At 24.0% G+C, this 25,000-nt stretch overlaps 3 protein-coding genes across 7 annotated transcripts in view; 1 reads left to right on the top strand and 2 right to left on the bottom strand.

Moving 5' to 3' along the window:
• The first annotated feature begins 93 nt into the window (after positions 1–93).
• Positions 94–4,472, top strand: LOC126897356 (dual specificity protein kinase Ttk). Its single transcript, XM_050670886.1, has 6 exons — positions 94–348; positions 404–1,277; positions 1,626–1,774; positions 2,277–2,434; positions 3,620–3,813; positions 3,878–4,472. The coding sequence occupies exons 1-6, from the start codon at positions 224–226 to the stop codon at positions 4,166–4,168; spliced, it is 1,791 nt and encodes a 596-aa protein (XP_050526843.1). The 5' UTR covers positions 94–223; the 3' UTR covers positions 4,169–4,472.
• A 555-nt stretch (positions 4,473–5,027) lies between these two features.
• Positions 5,028–8,535, bottom strand: LOC126897358 (protein BUD31 homolog). The gene is made up of 4 exons (XM_050670889.1): positions 8,322–8,535; positions 6,757–6,879; positions 6,299–6,465; positions 5,028–5,188 (listed from the first exon to the last, which is right to left on the bottom strand). The coding sequence occupies exons 1-4, from the start codon at positions 8,407–8,409 to the stop codon at positions 5,138–5,140; spliced, it is 429 nt and encodes a 142-aa protein (XP_050526846.1). The 5' UTR covers positions 8,410–8,535; the 3' UTR covers positions 5,028–5,137.
• Positions 8,536–12,491: 3,956 nt separating this feature from the next.
• The window catches only part of LOC126899855 (sugar transporter SWEET1-like), a 25,750-nt gene continuing 13,241 nt past the window's right edge, over positions 12,492–25,000 (bottom strand). For 2 of the 5 annotated variants that reach the window (XM_050675079.1, XM_050675082.1), the window contains exons 4-9: positions 20,146–20,246; positions 19,970–20,047; positions 19,488–19,611; positions 17,258–17,416; positions 15,827–15,946; positions 12,492–13,552 (exon numbers count right to left, since the gene is read on the bottom strand). In XM_050675079.1, coding sequence (XP_050531036.1) covers positions 13,448–13,552; positions 15,827–15,946; positions 17,258–17,416; positions 19,488–19,611; positions 19,970–20,047; positions 20,146–20,246 — 687 coding nt within the window. In that variant the 3' untranslated portion in view covers positions 12,492–13,447. Of the gene's footprint in view, positions 13,553–15,826; positions 15,947–17,257; positions 17,417–19,487; positions 19,612–19,969; positions 20,048–20,145; positions 20,247–20,313; positions 20,565–20,971; positions 21,187–25,000 lie in introns of those variants that run through there. The other 3 variants (XM_050675083.1, XM_050675080.1, XM_050675081.1) reach the window with 3 other exon arrangements.

Genomic DNA, 25,000 nt, shown 5'->3' with positions numbered 1-25,000 from the left:
TTATAACCATCATTAAATTAATATTCATAATGGTATGAAAAAATGAACACTCGTATGTTGGTCAAACTGTTAAACATAAGTTATCGTACTCTTAATAATTCGTTACAAATCAAATCAGAGTGTTCTGTATTTTACCTCAAAAACAATTTTTTCTAGGACTAAAACTAGTTATGATTTATTTTCACTTTTCGAAAACATAATTATTATATTTCAAAAGGTGATTATGAATCATAGTATAGAATCCAACTTGTACAGCAAAGTTGATGACAATGATGGAGAAACTGACAACTATGTCACTTGTCCTTTACTCCAGCTCAAATTTTCTAGACCAAGGAAACCTATTACTAGGTAAATAAAATATTAGTTTTTTAAAACTTTTAAAAAAATTATTCTTTTCTATTAGTCGATTAGGTCAAAAGGGTAGATCTTTAAGACATATCAATGATAACCAGCCACTACATGAAAATAGAACAGTAGAAGCTGATCTAGGCGGAACATTTCAATTACGAACTCCTGAAAAATTAGTGAGCGAATTTAAACTTCTAGATTTAGTTCATGATACACCATTTGTCCGTCCTGCAGTTAAAACAAGAAATGATAGTTCAACAGAAACTTCAAGTGATACTTTCAAGAACCCTCAGTTTAGTAATTTAAACCTTAAGCCTAACTTACAACTAAGTACAAAACGATCACTATACAATAACAAAGAAAATTTTCATGAAAAAACAGATGAAGTATTAAAAACACCTGAATCTCAAAAATTATCACAAAGTAGTATTACTACAACACCAAATACTATTAAAAATAACAATTTTTATGATATTACTACAAAATGTACCCTTAAAGAAGATACTTGCTATGTATCTCCTGAAACTTCTAGATACAATTATGATACTAGTTTATATCATAGTGTTAGAGAAACAAATGTTTTACCCGATTCATCTTGTTTGTCATTAATTAGCAAAAATCTTGACAAACAATTTGATGAATTTGCTTCATTAACAAAGCGAGCTGAAACCCAATTAGATGGCTCATCATCTCAAACATCACTTGAGCTTTCTCCTGCAGCCAATCGAAATAATTTTGCAATACGTGCAAGATCTCCTATTCGTCCAACTCCTGTGGTTTTTGTTCAAGATGGAGATTTCAAGCGACCCATAGCTACACAGGCAAATATATGTATAAAATGTGCTAATGAAAATTTTATTTGTGTCAAAGGAATCAACTATAGTATACTCAATACTCTTGGTCATGGAGGTTCAAGTATAGTATATGAGGTCAGTATAATATAAATTTAATATTAATAACTGCTTAATATTCAAATAAAATAATGATTTGTTTCTATTTTAAAAACTCAAGTTTTTAAATCACTAACTTTTTATCTTTTAAATTAATTTCAATATAGCAAATTGTTTAATAATTAAACATTAAACATAATAAAAAATAAATTTTTGTGTGAATAATAATAATTATTTTATAATAATTTAAAAAATAATAGATTTTAAAATTTTTGTCTTCTTTATGAAAAAAATAGTATATAAAACAAATATCTCTTTAAGACTATAACATTGTCATTTTTAACATCTTATTGTCTGGAATAATAAGTTTTATGTATTTTATACTAGGTATTACATCCTGAAACAAATCAAGTTGTAGCTATTAAGAAAGTAGATTTAACTGAAGTTGAAGATTTAATTGCTAAAGGGTATTTAAATGAAGTAGATTTATTACAAAATTTACAAGACTGTGAAAGTGTTATACGATTGTTTGACAGGTTTGAAATTTCTATCAAATATAAACTATCACATATGATTTTTACATTGGGAAATTACATAAATTTTGATTTCCCCTAATTTTTGTAATGTCCCCTTTTACTAATAATATTGATAAGCAAAAAAATTTTCCACATACTAATCCTGATGACATAAATAGTATAAAATCATTTATTTAAAAATAAATATTTTGTATTTAAATTAAAGTTAACCTTAAAGAAATATTTAAAAAAAATTAATTTTTGTGTTAATAACAACAAATTGTTGTTGATAATAATATTAATTTTTATAACATCAAACTACCCATATTAAAAAAATTTGATTGTATATTGACAATATTTGTAGATTTTATTTTTTTATTATCAAGATTTACCCTAAGAATTATTAGAAATCTATAACCACCCTCGTCAAATACATTTTTAAAAGAAACTTAACTTGTGCTAGTTTTCTTCAGAGGAACAAAATTATAAATTGATTAATATTTTTAAAATATTTCTTTTACAGTCAATATACAACTAAAGAGAGAATTTTATATATGGTAATGGAAAAAGGTGATACAGATCTTTCAAAGTTGATTCGTAATACTAAGCGAATGTCAGTGCATATGATAATGTATTATTGGTCTGAAATGTTAATTACCGTTAATGAAATTCACAACAAAGGTAATAATTTATATTTTAGAAATTTAAGAAAGTTTTATCATTTATTTTGTTTAGTTTATCTAATTTTTATTATTAAATAAAATATTATATTCAGATAAAACATAAAATTTAGGAAGTTGCCTGAAAGGTAGTTTAATTATTTTCTGTTAATATTGTATAAAAAATAAGCTCTAGTTTTAAGTTTCTTTTTAACTTTACAAACCATCTTATTAGGTATAATATTTATGTTTTTATTAATATAAATGGAACAAATAAGTTAAATGATTAAAATTATATAGTTTCTTAATTTCATTTGTTCCTGTACTTAAATTATAATCTTTTATGTATTAATTAAAATATGTGGTTATAAGATTTTATTATTAGCCTATGAGATTCAGAAAATATTTGTTAAATATGGCATTGTTAGTGGCTTGTTTAATAGTTGAGGATCTTAGTCAAAACTAAGAATCGGAAGCTACCCGACGTCTGCCCAAATATCGTCCCTATCTCCTTAAATGAGTTTTAATTGCCTGAAGGAGACACAGGCAATTGTGTACCTTAGTTACAGGGGATAGATTATTAAATAAAATTAGACTATTGTTCTATGTCAACGACAAAGTAAAGTTAAATTTTAGATGTTTAGTAAATATAAGTTATATGTAATGTGCAATACGTCTGACCTGAATCCTAGTACAGTTGGTTAGTAGGTATATCCAAGTGATACGGAGTTGGTTGGCTATGATGACAATTGGCGATAGACGGGTCGTTGAATAAAACAAGTTAAGTTATAAATAATATAAATAAGACGTAAGTAATAATATTGAAAACTATGTCTATAACGGCCACTCAAACACAACTGCCCTTTGTTAGTTTGACGTCAGTAGCTCCGGACTACAGACGAGTAGAATTGTCACATCAGCATCTCCTTCTATGCTAATTAATATGTATTACGAATTAAATAAATAGAAATAAAACGTGTGTAATATAAGTGGTAAGAACATAGTAATAAATGTTCTTAAAGCATATTGTATACAAATAGAGAATGTTTCATGTAAATTGCTAATGATTTAGATTTAACTTATATAAAACTTGATAGTTAAGTACAAACTAGATAATTTAAACAGTATTGTGGTTTTAATTTTATATTTTTTACTATACTAACATCTATATTCTAGGAATGATTATTTAAGCTATTATATGTTTTAGGTGTTATCCATTCAGATCTTAAACCCGCTAACTTTCTTTTAGTCAGTGGCCGGTTGAAATTAATTGACTTTGGAATTGCATCAAAAATTCAAGGAGATATGACTAGTGTGTTAAAAGATGTTACTACAGGTACATGGAATTATATGAGCCCTGAATGCATTAAAAGTGGAGGTTCTAACTTTCAAGGCCATAAGGTATACTTTATTATGCTTTATACTTTATTTTAGGGTATTTGTAATTGATCATTATTATTTTTAGATAAATCAAAAATCAGATGTCTGGTCATTAGGATGTATTTTATATAGCTTAATATACGGTAAGACACCATACTCACATTTGACTAACACATGGCAAAAATTACAAGCCATTGCTGAGCCAAAGCAAAATATAAGCTTTCCAAGTAATAGTAAAACATTTCCTCAAGGAGTACCTCCTGTTCTCATGCAAACTATACAAATTTGCTTAATAAAAGATGTTAAAGCTAGACCCAGTGTAATGGATCTTTTAAAGCTTGTTGAAAATACTGTATTTAAACCCATGACGTCGTAAAATAATGATTTTTTTTTAATTTAGTATATTTTTGTATTTAAATTTACATTTTTCACTAATACACTGAAATTTGTTAATTATTTTGAGTATTATTTGTTGAATAAAATAATACTCATAAATATATTCATACTTGTATATATATTCTTATATAATTGTTTGGTTAGTAAAAATATATTATATAAAGAATCGACATCGTTGAAATAATTTTAAATAAATTTTTCCCTGACACAAACTCAATAAATTGTAGTTTAAGACTTGTATATATGTATAGTATTTTTATTTCAATAATAAAACAATTGCATTGTTTATCTATGAATATTAATTAGAAATTATGAAAAAATATATTTATGAGTTTATATATGTTTTGATATTTTATAATTCAAGTTAATGAAAAAATCGAATACCGATTTCAATTTTTACTTTATTATTTAATCATTTGATCTGTAAAAATATTTTTTGAACCTATTTTACTTTGAGTAAATTTGTTATAAAATAAACAGTATAACCAAACAAGACAAAATAATTTTGATTTATCTAAATGTATTTAGATGAGTAAAGTTCATATTAATAGGAAAGTAAAAATTATCTATTCAAAATATTTGTTTGTCAAAATTTGGAAGTATAAAAAACTATTTAACAATCTTAAAATTACTAAGATTACAGATAATAGAATTACCACAAAAATGTACGTAAATACTATTAATGGCCCAAAAAATAAAAAATATTATACTTAAACTTTATGATGAATGAGTCATATTTGATATGAAGAAATAAGAAAAATATACAAATCCTATTTATCAATAATAAAACTCCAAAATTTAGAAAATTAATTCAAAAAATTAAATTATTTATATGACTAATTAAAAATTTTTTTTTTTTTTTTTTTTTTTTGATATTACATTATTTATTTAAATTAAAATAAAATTAATTAAGGACATATATTGTTATTTACAATTTTAATATTGAGGATTAACCAGAACAACCTCTGCATCCACAGTGTACACATTCAACAATTCTTCCCTAAAAAAAAAAAAATTTATTAAATGCACATATATTATAAATTTAAATTGCAAAAAAATGGACTCGAGCCTTTTTTTAAACAAAGTTTTGATTTGACTAGGTAGTAAGTAAAAAACGGCATATGTAACGCACATTAAATTAAAATAAAATAAATTTATCAGATGTAAACTGGAAAATTTTTATTTTATTAAATTAAATATTAACATATAAATAATTACATTTAACCACCATTAAATAATACCTCCCTAAACAGGCAAGTGATTGATCAATTTAATCATTAAGTAAAAATACATAAAATTTTAGATTCAAATATAAAAAAACAATGCAGATAAAGCTAGCCATATAGAACAATAAAAACATTTGCTTAATGCAACAAAGAATAAAGGGAATTTAATAAGTCTTCCATCAATATTGATAATCCATTTATATAAATGGATATTTATATTTAATTAAAAATTGCATAGTAAATATCTTAGTTGTGTTTTATTTCAGCTATACAAACTACCTTTCAAAAGATTTGTTTCAACAATGCATCAAATATCAAACCAATTCAATTGATTTGAATGTTAATTTTTAAAAAAGATATCTCTAATTAACTTATTAAAATTCACTAAAGACTATTTTGAAAGGAGGTTATTTAGAGACATTTTAGAGTAACCAGTAAATGATCACTACCATTGATGAATATACCACTGTTTTTTTTTTTTTTTTTAATAATAACTTTTCAATAAAAAAAAGGTAATTTTATTAAAAAGTGATAATATATAGAAAAGTGTAGAGTATGCAAATTATATTGTGTAAATTCTAATTTCATTAGAATCTGTGTATTTTTGAATAAGTATAGTAAAAGTAACACATTTTTATAATTTCTGGCTTTAAAGTCTAATAACTTAAAGAAAAAATATCATGGGTACATTTTTTGTTTTTCATCATTAAGTACTCTTAAGAAACTTTAATTTGATGTAAGATTAAAGTAGTCATACTACTGGAACATTTTCAAAAATTAAAAATAATATAATTTTTTTTATAAAAATTATCTAATTAGAAGTAATTGTTATCAATATTAAAACAATGAAATTAATTATGTATTTCTAATTAGTAATGGTTTACCTCTTCTAACTTTGATTTTGGTACCCTGCATATACAGCTGGTACCAAAATTAGTGTCTCTAGTTTGTATACATCTCAAACAACACAAATTTTCATAACCCTGTTTCTTCCATTTTGCAATTAAATTTGGATCAGCAATTTTTTCATTAATACAAAAATCATATAACTCTAGATAAAAATAATCGAAGTTAGAAAAATTAATATTTATTTTTTAAAATGATTTAAATAAAACATAAATTACAGTAGGTGTATATAATAATATTGTAAATTTAAGTTTCTATAAGATAATATGGTATAATTTAGCAAACTTACAAAAAAATCTTAATTCTTTAATTTTTTTTTTAATACAAAGCATTTAAAATAAAGTAAATTAGTATTCATTACTAGCTTACAGTTTTATAGGTAGAAACAAATTTAATTTGACTTGTTATTTTTATTATAATATAACAAAGGACAAACCTCTTGTTATAGCTTTTCGACGATAAAATAAATCATATATATATCTTGACTTTTGATTATGAATTTTAAAAATAGGCCATAGTGATTCTACTTTCCTTTTTCCCTCATGTGTTTCAGTTTCAGCTATAAAAATTTTATAAAAACATTAATTAAGTGATTTAAATTCTAGTAAGACTAAAATTACAATTTTCATTTAAATATAATCATCAATTATAATAACATAAGCAACTTAAAAAGTAAAAATACAGAAAACTTTTCATTTGAATCAGTTATTTGAGAAAAATAAATCACAATTACCAAAATTTAAATAAACTATTAAAAATTTTAAGGTTACTTATAATAGTTTTTATTTATATATTTTTTAATCAATTTCTTTGTTACGCTGATTACAAATATACAAATAAAATTTTGGTTAAAAATAGTTAAATATTTATAGCACTACAAAGTATGCATATAATATTGTTCTAAGGCTGTTAATACACGTCATTATTTTGTTAATTTACATTTCATTTTAATAAGCATTTATTCTTATAATTTATAAGTTATAAAAATAAAAGAATAATATTAACATTTTACTATAGCTATATTAAAAACAAATGAATATTATATTAAATTTATTTCTTTGTCAGACATTATTTATTTTTAATTTTTACATTAATTATAGTCTAGTTTGTGGAAGACAATTTTTATGTAATACTAAATATTTTTAAGATGCAATTTTAAGTAATGTAAAACACTACTGATAGAATTTTGATAACCATTATGCCGTTTCATGTAGCAGTTCAGACTTACTGGGTCACTGTACCTTTCAGTCCAACAAGTTTAATAGGTTGAAATTAAGCTAGAGTTCTATGCCTCTGGAGGTTTGAGTATGTGAGCTCTATCCCAAAAGTTCTCAAATTGGTCATTAGAACAGGCTACGTAGGTGACACCAAAATTTTAAGTATTATTTGTTCAATAATACTTGTTTGCAAAATGCACATTATTATAAAAACACCAAATAATTATACTTTAGTCAAAAATAAAAAAGTAGAAGGTTTTTCTAATTTAAGCACTTTACTTAACATTTTATAAAGGTAAAATGTTGACAAAAATTACATTCAGAAGAATATTAATGAAATACTTGCAATCCAATAACAGCATCATATGCAAACTAATGAATTTTAACTTTTTAACTATTTTTGATCGTCATCAGTAATAAACAAATTCATTTAAAAAAATCATCTAGGAGCTTAACTTTATTTATTACTGATGAGACCAGATAACACTTGAAGGTAATCATTATTAGAAGTATAATCAATTTAATAAGTAACTACATAGGGTAATAATTTTATATATTTCTTAGAACACATAACAGGCAATTTAAATTAATAAACCTAGTAACAGTAAGAAGTGGTTTGAATCGCCATATAATTAAAATTAATTATTTCATACAGTTATAAAATAATTCATCCAAAATAAATAAAAATTAAAAAATGTTTGTTTGGCAATAATAAATAATATGAAAATTTAAATTAATTAATATCAAAATGAGGAATAGTTAATCAATTGTTTATTAAATTTACCTTCCCTCATTTTTTTCTCGAGCTCATCAATAGTAGGTTCAATTAGTTCCCAACCATCAGGAGGTTGTTTTCTTATACGCCTCGGCATTTTTAACTAAATCACAATTAAACAAAAATGTGAATCAATAGAGAATGTTTGAAGTTAAATATTCACTTCATAGAATTCGTCTTAATTCTGACTTTCTGATGCTACACAGGAACGACAAATAGCCACCTATGAAAATACCATCAGACATAGTTTAAAAAACGACAAAAAGCCACACTCCAGGATTACCAACTTATACAGCATTTTTTAATTTTATTAGATAATATTTTATAAAAGTATAGAAAAATATTATAATGTTTACTAAATTTCAAATTTATGCATTTATTTTTCTTGTCATAAAGTAAAATATAAAATTATTGGCACCTTAAGGAAAATATCGATGGTATATTCCAAAAAAGTTATACATTTTTTAAAAATAATCTAGCGGTTCTAATATGGGACATTTAAGTTCCACTTTCATACACAATACATTTTACAGAATTATTAGCATAACTATGCATTTAGTTCGTTTTTGTCAAAAATTTTACTAACATAATTTTTAAATAAGCCATTGACAACCAAGTGTAAATCAAAATATTAAATATTCAGATTAAATCAAATATTTATTCAGTCTTACAAAAATGAAGTAATTTCTAAATATGACGTAATTTTAAATATATGCTATAAACGAATATGCTACAATTAAAACTATAATTATAAATTATAATTAATATAAATTTTAATTGACCACTAACAAATGACGCAATTTAAACAAAATATTTAGGGGATCTAACTTAAATTCTCCCTTATATAAAAAAAACTAAATGACAAAAAAGAAACACGATTTTAATTAAATTAACTTCGTGTTTGTAAATATTAGCAATCGTTATAGATAGGTATTCTCATAAACTGTATCAAAAATATAAAATATGTTTTATTATATATTTGCACACTATATAGTCTGTAGCATGATCGTCTCTCTCATTCTTAAAGAAAAAAATATCTTCACTATCCGACTTGCACTACCCAGTCATCGGGGAAAATGTTTCGTCTAAAAATATTAGCTGTGGATATATATTCTATCTATAATCACAGATATCTTATCTGTGCTATAATTTGATATCAGCTGAGGAAAATTAGCAAAGCAATATAATTTTGATAATTGACTACCTCTTATCACGTTCCGATTAGTGATAGATAATCACATGCTTTTAACTTTTATACCGACATTTGGATTTAATAGCAATATTTCATTTTGTATGAGTTTCAAGTTTAAAAATTTTAATTCCTTCTTATTAAAATTTATTTTTGAAACATTTAGTCGTATATAACGTATACAAACAATGGGTGTCATTAAACCTGGAATAAAAGCTCGCTTAGAATCTATTGTAGATCTCGCAAAACTAACTTACCATATTTCATTTATACCCGTTATTATTTATTTGGGTAAGTCAAATGATAATTGTTTAGAGCTACTTTTATTTTTCAATTTGTGTGTTTCAAAATAAAGTTGATTAATTTATTTCTTCGTGTCTTCATTATGTGCATAACAATTGGTTAAAATATTTATTTGATGTTCTATATTTCTTTTTCCCAAAAAAAAATTTGCCTATAAAGTCACTTAATTAAAAACTTGTTTGGTTACAGTACTAAACAATTTATGTAATTTTAACCATAGGTTGAATCTAATTCATATCTATGTGCAAAACCTTAATCATTTTTTTAAGAATTTAAATATTTGTAAAGTAACACACTAGTGAATTAACACTACTAATGAATGAATACCATTGAGTTTTTAACTAAAAAATTATTTAATTTGACTGTGATAAGTGGATATTAGTAGTTTTTATATCATACATAATATCTAAAAAGACCAACCCCAATACTACAATATTTATATATCATTAAATGTCATCTCAAAAATACCAATATTAAATATAATATTATAAATTAAAATTGATGTATTAATTAGTTTTAAATATTTTTAAATTATCACCATGGAGAATTTTCTAAAGAACAAATATATATTAAATTAGTGACTGTGACATCAAAATATAATTTAATAAATAACTTTAAAAGATGAAAAACTCTTGACTGTTCATTAAATAATGAATTCGTCCTATAATAATTTATTAAATTCTAGTTTAAACAATAAAAATTTTGTTAACGCCTTAATAATGTAATTTATCATATTTTTCAAACAATCAACAACTTAGGATCATAACTTCTTTTTAATATTTTCTATATTTTTGTTACTATTTTAAAAAAAAATGATTTAATTTAATTGCTTATAATTAAGACACAGATTTTAAAAAAATTTGAATTTTTTAGTACTATTTTAAATGTTTTCTAAGCACAAAATTTATGTAATAAAAAATTCATAAATGAAACTTCTATTTTGCATCTATTACAATTTTTTTCGATTTTGGGTCTTTTTAATACAATTAAGAGAATATTTATGCAAATATTATTTCTTTATATTAATATTATGTAAATTAAAAGTGTGTTCGGAAAAGTGACAACAATTTTTTTATATGTATTACTACTTTTCTATTTTTTTGTATTTCTTTATATTATGTACAAAAATATTTATTAGGGTAACTTGATGCCCAAAAATATTGAAAATTATCATTATTTTTTTATAGAAATTTTTTTTTTAAGAGAGGAATTAAGTTAGACTATCCAAAAATTTTATTTCAATTACACATATCAAAATATTGTATTCTATAAGATTTATTTATTTTATTATCTTTAGTGTCATAATACTAATATTTGTGATAACTGTCTTTGTATTTATTATGTTGGAATTATTTATAGGTTTTAGAAAAGGACCAGAACCTGGAGGACCTACATTTGGACTTCTAAGGTAAATTGTAAAAATTTTGTATGATAACAAATGATCTTTAAAAATGATGATTAAAAATGTTTTAAATGCATTAATCATATTTTAGGAATATTAAATTTCTAAGAGTTTATTAATATGTATATAATTGTATTTGTTACTTATTTATTTTTATTAAAAGTCTAAGTAAAATATTACATTTTTTTTAGTTTACTATGGCAATGAATTCTATACAATTGGAAATCATTCAAGATTTAGTGTCAACTTCATAAAAACTTTTTCTTCTATTACAAATAAAAATTTTTTTTTACTTAAAATGTATTAAATAAAGCATATTAAAATACTTAATATTTTGTTGTATTCAAATATAATTAAACCTCTTTTCATATAATTTATCGCCTTCAACTATGCAAAATATAAAAAAAGTTTATATAGTTGAGTATAATTATATATAACTAATAGATTATGTTCTGATATAAGTTATATATTTTTGTATACTAGCATTTACTAATTATTTATGATTACTGTAATCCATAATAAAAGTACTTAGTTAATTAAGTTGCTACATAAGTAGATAAAACATATCTTATATTTTTATTTAGTTATTTGTGTTTATTGCAAAGTACATTAAGATTACAATCATGATAATTCAACAAAATCATAAAATTATATAACTATTTTCTTAATTGAATTCTCAGATTTTACAATCATCATTAATCTATTTCTTATGAATACTTATTAATTACAGCAATTAGATGATAGTTACTAAAGATCAAATTGATATTTCAAAATTTAATTGCAATAATAATTTATATTCATTATATATATAACTTAAAAACAATAATTTTTCAACTATAGAACTAATTTCAAAGTGTAGGATATAATATTTTTATGTAGTAAAAATAGTTATACTATAAATGTAAATATAGGGATGAAAAAATTAAAATTCCCCTCAAAAGATTTCTTCAAACTTCATCTATGTAAAGTTTTGTTAAATAGTTTGAAATTAATAGAAGCAGTATGTTTAAAAACAAACCCATACAAATATAAAATATACAATTTCTGTCAATTGATTTAATGTATTGCTTGAAATGTTTGCGGATGTATTCACATTTTCAGTTATAACATGATGTTTCATATTCGTTGCAGATTCCATCTTCAGAGCGATAGTTACAGGCTTGTGGTTGTAACTATACTGTTCAACACATTCATGATTTAATGTTGTTTTTAGAATTATTAGAATATAAGGTTAAAATAAATAACACCATGTCTATAACTATAAGACGAATCAATAAGACAATAGTAGAAATAAAAATTAACATATTTAATTGATTCAATGAAAGAATGTCTAATATAAAAATATGACTTTTTATTACTCTTAGAATACATTAAGAAAATACATTTTTCCAAATTAAGGAATGTAATTTGAGAGATCATGTATAAAAATGTAAATACCATTTTAGATCAGAAATAATACTGGTTAACTTCAAGTTAGAGACCTATTTAAGGAAAGTAAAGCTACAGAATTCCAGGTACCATGGTCATAAATGATATAATACATAAATAAGTACATTATTTAACTAAAATATGTTTTTAGTCACATTAATCTTAATTCACTACTTAATTAAAAATTAGTTTTTGGTGAATTACTTAATCAAATAATTATTTTATAACAAATCAATTTTAACAATAAAAATAGTAAACCTTGGTAACTATTATATTACACTGTAAAAAAAATTACAAAATATAATTACTATATAATAATATTAAAAACAATAAAAAAGGCTACGTTTTTCAAAACGATAGCATGATTTATTCTCACTTCATTAGTTTAAGCAAGATTACTCTAATAACAACTTTGTTTCAATGATATTTCAACAAAAATAAAATGTCTATTTGTGTACTAGATTTAAAACGAAACGCAAGACAAAAATTAGTTCTTTTAATAATGATTAAATTTAATTATAACAATAAATATACTTAAGGATTATAATTCTTTCAATTTTATCACAATACAATTTTTCTATAACATGTGATGATTAAAATCTACTATCCTTATTATAATTTGTTTTTGAACTTAAACTTATAATATGTTGAATAACTTTTATTAATAATAATATGCTAGCATATTGTAATTTATAAAAGATTATTGATTAATATCACAATCAATTGGTATATAAAAAAATATATACTTTAGGTGGGATAATGATAACAGAAACAAATTAATGTTTTCGTCTTCAGATATAAAAAATGAATAGCTTAAGCATCCATTAATTTACAATTTAAGTCAGATGGTTTTCTAGGATATACAATGAACAATATCAATTGTATAGCTGAAAGTGCACATCCAACAGCATTTGGATACTAAAACAGAAAACAGTAATTTCATATAATTAATAGATAGAAAAGATAAATAAAATAGTAAATAATTATTTTTGTAAACTAAATGCCTTTATATTTTAAGTAAATAATACTTTTCGTTTCACTATTATCATAAAATAATTAAACATTTGTAAACAGCTACATATGTACTCAATAAGTATTAGCATTGTTTCAAAAAAAAAAATGTTTTCATTTTAATAGTAAGTTGTGCAAAATTTGAAACTAATATGACTACGGCCTGGATTTCAATGCATATGATATATTTTTTTTTAAGATTATTTTAGATGATGCTTTCTAAGCACAAAATTCAATTTATGTAATGGAGAATTCATAAATCAAACTTATTTTACTTCCTTTAGATTCTTAAGGCATTTATGTTGTTTTTTGTTCATTTTAACACTTAAGAATATATTTATACAAAAATTATTTATTTGTATTAAAATTAGGTAATTTATAAGTGTATTTGACAAAACATAAAAAATTGATTAATATGTATTACTTTTAGCTTCGATGCAAAGCTAAGAAGGTATTAATTTTACTATGTGTTTTTTTTTTATGTCTGTTGCCACTTTTTTTTAGCTCTCACTGGACCGATTGCTTTCAACAATACGTCAAAAGATCACAAATCGTATCTAATTGAAGACATTACCCTTAAAAATTGAAAAAATTTCCCTCGTTCCCCGCAAATGGGGGAATTATCCAATAAAATTACAAATTTAAAAATCGGTAAATTTTGTCATTTTTTTCACTTTTTTTTCTTAAAAATTCCATAACTTTTTAAAAAATCGACAAATCAACATAATTTTTTTTTATACTAAAACCTTAGATATTCCCCTTTCATTTGATATCATTTTTTTGAAAATCTAACACTTAACCTGCTCATCGGGGGAGATTTAAAATAGCAACTTTTTTACAAAAACTAACTTTTTCAACATAATTTTTGAAAATGTTCCGGAAATACTGCGTCCTTTAAACATTTATCAAATTAAAGCTTATTTTATGCACTACAAAATGAAAAAAATTAATTTGTCCAGACACTTTATCTTCTATGCGCAAATGGCTACCGTATTCAAAAATATGCTAAAAAAATATTTTTCTATTAAAATTCTAGGTTTTGTATTTTATTTTATTTTAAAATATCTTATTAGGAGAATATATTGACTTTCATGAATATTATATAATTTAATTGACATAGAATAAAGGTCATAAGACATAAGAAATTAAACTTATTAATTTTTTTTTACTTTTTTATTTTCATACTAAATTTAATAATTATAATTAGTATTTATTTATATATTATATTTTAAAATCAAAGAATTACTAATTGGGATATAATCAAAGAAATAAGAGTTCATGTTGCTTTTGGAATAATCCACCAATTTCTCTAAATGAAACACTATCAACAGATTTGCATCGAAGCGTTTCTTATGATAGTGATTTTAATCACTGTCAAATATCATCTATACTTGTCCCATCTATGCCTTGTCTACACTGTGCCTCGACCCCACTGTGCTACCATTTTTTTTAAGCTATATATAAAAATATTCATAGGCACAATCTGAGCAGTCCAGAAAGGCTTAGCCTATAAAGTATGATGAAAATTTCCTGTATTTTTAAAGGAGTATATTTATAAGGAAGAAAGAAGTTAGACTTCTCAAACATTTTGGTATAATCACACTTTTAATAATTTAAAAGTTTTTGAATAAAAATAATTAAAAGATCTATAGTATTGTAGTAAAGGTTGTTTAAATATATTGTAAGAACATTTATTACTATGTTCTTACCACTTATATTATACACATTATACATTCATTTACTCAATTTGGTAAACATATTAAGTAGCATATAGGGAGATGCTAATGTAATAATTCTACTCAATGTAAATTAATATGTTTAAAGAATTCAGTAAATGAAAATACAGAGTGTGTAATATAAGTAGTTCTTCTTCCTTGCCTTAATCCCAACTACTTGGAGTCGGCCATCCTTATCCTAAACTTCCACTTAACACGATCTGCCACATCATCTACGCTCACATCAACTGTCCTCAAATCGCAATATAAATAATTAATATAAGTAGTTAAGAACATAATAATAAATGTTCTAATAATATAAATCTGGCTCTTTAAAAGAATTAAATTAAGTATATTCTATTTTTAATGCCAGGTGTATTCTTTTTTTAATACTCATGTATAGCTATAAGTATGAAAAAATAGTATTTCATATTCAAGTATTCATTCTTATATTACATAAGCTTACCATTATAAACTTATCGCGTAACATTTTTCCATATACTAGCCATTGAGTAGAAACTAGAAATGTCATGATGATTAATGGCAAAGGCAAGGATTCACTATTCCGTACTCTTATTACATGAACCTGAAATTTTAGAAAGTTATGAAATTTATTTATTTCAAAAAGATGAAAAAGGTTAACATTAATTAACTTATATCTGGTATCAATAAAAAGCTGAACAGCTAAGTTATCTATATATTGTTATACAGAGTGCGTTATGAAGATATGACAAATCCCAAAAAAAATTTTTATTTTAATAATTTTTTAATTTTTATGTTACGTTAAAACTATTTTTATGCTTATTTATCTTTAGTGTTGACACAATTTCAATTGAATGATCAATAAATTAGTCAACTGACCAAAGAAATATTGACCAGACATAATTTGGTAAAAATAAAAATCTGTATTTAAGTTTAAATTTTTATTATTCAACATGGTTTTTTTTCAAATTGTTAATCATAATTTTATGAATGTTTTTATTTTACTTTTTTCAATGCTGAACACTAACGTGTTAAAAAGTTGAAAGTTAAGATAATTTAATGTTTTATTTTAACTAATTAGGAAACTTGTTTTATATTTAACAAAATATGTGAATACTCAGTAAATGTGGTTAATAGACTATATAGTATAGTACTAAAATAAAATAAAATTTTCTGGAGAAATTTTAAATAATTAAGAAAATATATAAAAAACTATTGTTTTAAACAATAAAATTTTAAGATTTTATTGAAATTTCCAAATAACAATTTTTTAGCCTTTTTCACGGGAAAATTTTTGATGGATAGATTACAACTTTAAAATAAGTACTCATTGAATTACAAGCACTTTTATACATAGAGTGGATATGTAATGCAGGCGTGTACAATTTTTACATGTGCATATGCACTACATACCCGTATATACATTAAAATGTTAGTAATTCAACAAGTACTTATTTTAAAGTTATTATTGATCCATTAAAATTTGTGCAATAAAGAGGATACAAAATGCATATTATGACATTTCGAAAAACAGGTTATTTATTTTTTCTTATTAGAGAAAAACAAAAAGTATATACTTTTAACATAATCTAAAAATGCAAAAATTGTTAAAAGAAAAAATTACAATGATTTTGGACAAAATGTTACTTATCATATTTTTGTGACTCATCTTGTATACTAGTATACAATATTAAATATTAATACATAGTATTAATGTTATAATTAAACAGAATACATTTTTTTTAATCTCTATAAATTAAAATAATTAATTTTCAGAGGTTAATAAATTCTAAGTTTGATCGCCAATTTTTTCTGGTTTAAATTACAAATCTTCTAAACAATCACTGAACACAAAATTATTTTCTGAAGAATTTCTATTATTTCAAAATTATAAGCTTAATATTTAATGACTTACTAAATTTGATAAAGGAGCTGCAAAAAATAGCATTGTCATGATGCAACATGCCAAACCAACACGATGTAGAGCATTCTCCGAAACTTGTTCTGTTTGTACATCTGTGTACACTAATAAAATTATTATCACAGCCAACAGCATCAAGTTAACGACATAATTCTATAAGATTTCAAAAACAAATTGCCAATTAATTAATGTCACAAGTTTTGTTACGTTCTTCAAATAATAAAATTTGAAAAGATATTAATTGTTTATTTTACAAGTAATTATGACAATTATTTTTTGTGATAAAATAATTTAAAATTATGTATCAGATAACCAAAAAATATTAAATTAATATATTTAAAAATTAGAAAAATAAATTGAAGATATGTATTTTTAACGATTTTAAAATTAATATTTTTTTAAATATTAGTAAATTCAGAACAATAAAAAATTTCAACTAAATATCTCTTACCAATGACTATAATTGATAAATTTAAAATATTAAGTAAATTATATTTTCATGATGAATAATAAATTTTTCATGTTGAAAAATTTTGAATATTTTAAATAGATTTTGTACTAACTAAATGATTATATCAAATACAAAACTTAATTTCAAAAATACAATAGTTGATGTACCATTATTTATGCTATTTGGATACTATTTTAACTATTTATAAATCAATTGTAAAATATTAAGCAATCTCAAGAGAAATATTAGAAAATATTAAAGGTAGATAAAAATATCACATCTATTCCGTTAATTATTTATCAATTAAATTAAATGTTTTCCTCACATCATTAAATAATCAATTGTAGTTTCTTTATTTAAATCTGGTGATAAATATCTTTGTAAAAAGTAATAGACCAATTTTTTTTAATTTGTCTATATTTAAACTGTTTCAACATTGTTTAAAATGTAAGTCATTGAAAATTTTTAATTCTAATAAATTGTTTGCTTCTAACCCAATTTGGTTTCTTAAATGGTAAATCTATTTCTGACACATAAAGGCTATTTTCTATTTTTGTTTATGATAACTAAGATAAAAATTAAAAAATATTTGGTATATTTTTAAATATAAAAAAAAGCATTTGACTCAGTTGATAATATTCTATAAAAAAGCAAAGTTTTGTGGCATTAGAAGAATATTTTTAAAGTTATTTTTGTCCTACATAGATAATAGATCTCAAAATATTAAGCTTGATAAATACTTTAGTAATGTGCTTCCAACTAAGCATAGCATACCTCAAGGAACAGTATTGGATCACATAATTTTCTTAATTTATATCAATGGACTACTTAGTTTAGATGTTCTTTGTAAAATAATACATTTTGCTGATAATACTTGGTTGCTTATGAAGTCAAATTTAAATTCTTTAAGTGATATTTTTATTTATTGTTTAAAGTAAAAGATTGGTTATATAATATGTTGGAACTTAATATTGAAAATTAATTACAAATATTTTCATATTAATTATACATATACAGATATAATTTGGATACTTTTGTAATTCATTTTTATTAATGTTACAATTATCTTGCTAAAGGTAATTGTTCATGTATAAGCATAAAATATACCTATTGTATAAAATATCTTGACATACATATTTACACAAATTAAAAATATTGGACTATAGAATTTATATATGAGTAGCACAAATTATTCGAACATAGCTAGTCACATTTAACCCTTAATATATTTTAAAGAATTTTTTTTAATAATCCAATATTGTACCATACTTCATTTTTATATAGTTTATAATTTAAAAATATTTATTATATTTTTAAAAAACTAATTTGGCTAAATATAAACCAATTTAATCTTATAATAATAAATATCTAATCTTAATGCTGTTAAATGTAATGAACATTCTGGCAAATTTAATTATATTTATATTGTTATAATGATCTGTAATAAGTTAATTATAAGTTTTGAAAAATTCAAAAGTATATTTTCCTTTAAAAATTTTCTAAAAATCGTTTAATTTCAATAATATGCTACTATTACTCACTTACCTCAGGCACAAGCTATGCTTTTTAAGGAAGGTGTCATATATTATATATTACATATATTATATATTACATATATTTTTATTTACAATGTTATTTGGCTTAAATAAATATTATAATTAAAAAATATAGTTTAAAAACTAAAATAATTCATCTCAAATTGTTTATAATTACGCTAATTACATATTTATAGCATCAATTATAATACTTATATAAATATTTAAAAGATCTTACCTTTTTAGGTGAATATTTGAAATAAATACTGGTATACATCAAAAATAGTAAACAACCAAATGTATTGACAAAAATAATTGTACCATTTGTTTTTAAAACCCCATAGTATAACCACAATGAACATCTAAAATAATAAATCAAATAAATTTTTATTTTCAACCGTCAATGTTTATATAATACATTGACCAAATAAAATTAGATAAAATAAAATTAAAATACTTTAGTTTATAATTTAAATAATATACTACTTTAATCACCATTATTTTTTATTTTATTAACATTTTAACTTTATTTTATTTGTTCCATTCTGAGACTTAAATAAAACTTTGTCAATGTATTACATTGTTTTAAATTTTATATACTGTAATAAAATATAAATACACACACAGAGGTGTATCTAGAGGATTAATAACTTAGTCAACAAAACTTTAGGCAGTATTCATATCTTAAAATACAACCAATTAAATATTTGAATGTCTTACGAAAGAAATCCAGTGATAAATGGAAATACTGATTCATTAATAACTTTTCCTTTTTTCATAAAATTTAAACAAATCAAACTGAAAAACAAGTAAATTTTATACTGTTAATATTTGAATGAACACTGATTTTACAGAATGATTTCTGTGAATTTAAATAATTTTAAATGGATACTCACAATCCAGACAAAAATTGAATATATGTAGATACTGCTGCTGATACAGAAAGTACATATTCATAATCTGCATAAAAATATGATGACATTCTTTTGAAGTTCAACTAAAAACAACACCAATCTTAAAAAAATGAAAAAACACCAAAGACAAAAACCATTTGAAAAGTGTACCACGTCATGACAAAATTATTGCAAATAATTATGAATCATTTAGTGTTATTCTTACACCATTCTATTAATGAGATCACACTCTACAATGACAACGCAGCACCTGCCACAACGTCTGCAATTCGTACATAGCATAGGAAACAATATAAACAGTAACAACTGTGTTAACAAACTACGTTTGGATTGAAAAACCACAACACATTACTTATCACAAAGCTTAAGAACTACACCACTACTTTCTTAATATCACATTTAAGATAAAAATATTAATCAGATTATGATAAGAAACAAATTATGATGGCAACTTGTTATCAATCTTAATAACTGTTACAAACTGTTATTGTTACTTTCAAAATAACAATTATTACTTTCTCAAAAAAATGTTGTCTTTGTATAAAACTCTTAATAACAGTGATATAACTGCTTTATATGTTAAAATACTGTTAATAAAATTATATAAATATTTAGTCTATAAATATCTAACATTAAATATGTACAAGCAATTTAATGTAAACGTAGAATTACTCATAATAATTGGCTAAGTGGATAATAGAAATAACTGGTATGACTCTTCGTTATTTTACAAATAAAAGAAGGAAAATATTTACATGATAACTAATTTGTTTATAAATTATCTAAAAATATATTTCTTACTATCTACCTTTTATTAATTGTCCGAAATATCCATCATTTATATAATAAAATAAAAAACCATAGTTGAATCCTATTTAATTCACAATGGATAGATTTTTTGGTCTTCTAAGGATAATCAGCGCTCCTAGTGAACTATTCATTTTGGTCATAATTTTATACTGAACGCAAAAGAAATATTAAACCTACAATAGAGATGTTAATTTCGTGAACGAATAGTTCATTTGAACTATTCACTTAGATGAACTATTCGAACTGTTTCAGTACCTGTAACTTAACAGTTCACAGTTCGAAAAAAATTGGTAGCAATGTATAAATGAAATAGTTCGCGAACTTCTTTAAAAATTCTCTGTGGTTCGTTGTTCGAAATCCTGTAAATGGTTAATAGCTGTTTACAATTAGATAACAAATAAATTATATTGTTAAAATGTTACACGGTTTTTGACTGTTTAACAATAAAATAAATTTATACAATGTACAAATATTAGATCAGATTTCTGATTTAACTTAGGACTACTGGTCAATATATCTACCTTGAATTAGGTGATAATGATAACATGAGCCATGAGGGTATTGATAATAATTTTTTCTTAGTTTATGATGTTCAGGTTAAGGTTAGTTTATAACTTAATTGCCCATAAGTAGTGTGAACTACAACTGAACTGTGTACTGCTGTACTAATAGTGATAAAATGAATAGTTCATTGCCAAACAATATCAGCATGATCAATAAAATTAGTGAACTTAATAATAGTTCATTTGAACTATTCACTTGAATGAACTATGAACTAATGATCTATTCACAGAAATGAATTAAACTTCCCATCTCTAATCTAGAGAAAACGCCATACGAGCAAACGAAACAACGATATAACCAAGAGAATGCGCTTTTAGATGTTTGACAACTAAACTCCACAATCACCTTCTGACAATCATTCCTGAAAGTGTATGCACACCTGTTCGACCACATAATATTATTTTGTAACGTCATATTATTCTACTACTGACTTTTACGGTGTGCATTACATATTATTTTCATTGATACAGACGTTAAAGCGCACTTAATATAAAACAAAATGAATATGCAATTATAATAATATATAAAATATAAGATATTATGATATTATGATATTCTTCGAATGCGCTAGCGCTTATTAAACGTTAGTGTAGTTTTTTATATGACATGATATATAATAATAATACCTAGTAATATGTATGTATTTGTTACATAGTTAAGTTAAAACGTTAGATATAATTGAAATTGATGAGGAATTATTTGAATTTTAGCTGATTGTAAATCGATTCTTTTCATCTTAGAATAGAGAAAAAAAGTTTTTTATTTCTTTTTATGTAGCTATCTAGGGCAATTACCTTAACAGTAATCTGTTAGTTTTCAGCGAGACCGGATTTGCCTTGTAAATAGTTGGTAGGGAAGCGAAAAAAAAATCAAACAAATTTTAAATTATTTTCTATTTTTTTTTTTTTGTGTCTTGTTTTGATATTTTTTTGGCTCTTTTATATCCGAATTGAGTAACCTTTTAGGGAAATGAGGATCTTCAATCTCCGGAAGTAAACACTCCATATAAAACCTACTAAAATATTAGTGACTGTGTATCGCGTGTTTCATAAAATACACAAGAAGTAGTAAAGTTTAATATCCAAGTATACCGATTACAACACAATAGTTAGAAATATAACTTTCAGTGTAACATTGTAATGCACAATGAAGCAAGTAATAAGAGTTCACTAAATGAATTGATACTTGGATAGTATAAAATTTGTGATTGATATTACCAAGAAATAATTTACATATATAAATGTATAAATACGCACATTTGTTTATACCGATTATCAAATACAAATGGATGTAGGAAGCGTAGAATAAACGCCATTTCACATTTATAAAAAAAATCAAAAATCGCTTTATTATATGTCATTTTTCTATCATTCCGTTAAAATTCAATTTTCAAAGAATTATTATATATGACAAACTATAAATTAAACTAGGCGTGAAAATCTTCATGTATGCAAAAAATTAAAAATATAGTTTAAAAAAACTAAAAGACACGCTTTTAAAGCACATCGAACTAANTTAAAAAAACTAAAAAACACGCTTTTAAAGCACATCGAACTAAAAAGTTAAAAATAATTTTTAAAATTAACTTAAAACAATAATGAACGAAAAATACTAGTATTATTGTGAAAAAAACGTCAGGCGCTCAATATACAAAAAATATGGTATAAAGCATCCACGATTTTTTTCACAATAATACTAGTATTTTTCGTTCATTATTGTTTTAAGTTAATTTTAAAAATTATTTTTAACTTTTTAGTTCGATGTGCTTTAAAAGCGTGTTTTTTAGTTTTTTTAAACTATATTTATTTTTCACTTTTTAGTTTCATGTTATGATAGTAGTTAATATCAATATCATGGTTGTAACGGATAACGGGAAATCAGGGTTCGATTCCGGAGAGGGAGTCTAAGAAACGGCTACCACATCCAAGGAAAGCAGCAGGCGCGCAACGTGGAGGTATTGACGAAAAATGACGATACTAGAATCATCCCCCGTAATCGGAATGAATACACTATATATCTCTTAATGAGAATAAAGTGTATTAATATATAAGTTTTAATAGTAATTAGAATATATATATGTATATATACATGTAAAGGGACTTAAGTACGTAAACGTATCATGCATGAGGTATAGCCGTGTTTTGTGGGCGGGGGGAACATTATACACGAGGCATATACGGCGGCAGAGACGTCGGCTGTAGGAATATTTAAATGAATATTATCATATACGTATTTATAAATATTAATATATATATATTAATATAAGCAGCGATGGTAAGAATATATAATCTTCGCACAATATCGCGGCACTTTTGCTGAGGTCTACGACGCGATGTCCTGCGTGATCCTCGGGCGTCAAAAGGTTAGCAGCGTAGATGACGACAGCGCGCGAAGACGGATCGGTTTGTTGACTTTGTCACTTTGACAACGAGAAGAAGACTACGGTATCATTAACGGCGGGACGTCGTCGGCCGTGCGGCACTTGCTGGACTTTGCACCGCAGCGTAGAACGACGCGGGGCCATGTCAATCACAATAAAAATTTGTTATATATATAATATATATATATATATATAATTGATGACAAGCGCGCGTCTACGGGTTGGAAAATATTGTTATCTACGAGTGGTGAGCGGGGTGGGGTGAATGCGTTACGACCGTCTAGTCTCGTGCGCGTGCGCGTGGAAAGTTACAAACATCCCACAACAAACATACAAGTGAAACTAATATAAATATAGTTTAAAAAAACTAAAAAACACGCTTTTAAAGCACATCGAACTAAAAAGTTAAAAATAATTTTTAAAATTAACTTAAAACAATAATGAACGAAAAATACTAGTATTATTGTGAAAAAAAGCGTGTGGCGCTCAATATACGAAAAACATGGCACAAAGCACCCACGCTTTTATCACAATAATACTAATATTTTTCGTTCATTATTGTTTTAAGTTAATTTTAAAAATTATTTTTAACTTTTTAGTTCGATGTGCTTTAAAAGCGTGTTTTTTAGTTTTTTTAAACTATATTTATTTTTTACTTTTTAGTTTCATGTTATGATAGTAGTTAATATCAATATCATGGTTGTAACGGGTAACGGGAAATAAGGGTTCGATTCCGGAGAGGGAGTCTAAGAAACGGCTACCACATCCAAGGAAAGCAGCAGGCGCGTAACGTGGAGGTAGTGACGAAAAATAACGATACGAGAATCATCCTCCGTAATCGGAATGAATACACTACATATCTCTTAATGAGAATAAAGTGTATTAATATATAAGTTTTAATAGTAATTAGAATATATATATATTTAAAGGGACTTAAGTACGTAAACGTATCATGCATGAGGTATAGCCGTGTTTATGTGGGCGGGCATGGCGGAGGGAACATTATACACGAGGCATATACGGCAGCAGAGGCGTCGGCTGTAGGAATATATAAATGAATATTAACATATACGTATATACGTA

The sequence above is a fragment of the Daktulosphaira vitifoliae genome, unplaced genomic scaffold, assembly GCF_025091365.1.
Source record: "Daktulosphaira vitifoliae isolate Bord-2020 unplaced genomic scaffold, ASM2509136v1 Scaffold_2, whole genome shotgun sequence".
Lineage (NCBI taxonomy): Eukaryota > Metazoa > Arthropoda > Insecta > Hemiptera > Phylloxeridae > Daktulosphaira > Daktulosphaira vitifoliae.
Note: the sequence above shows the minus strand (reverse complement) of the source record. Positions and strands in the feature narration are given on the sequence as shown.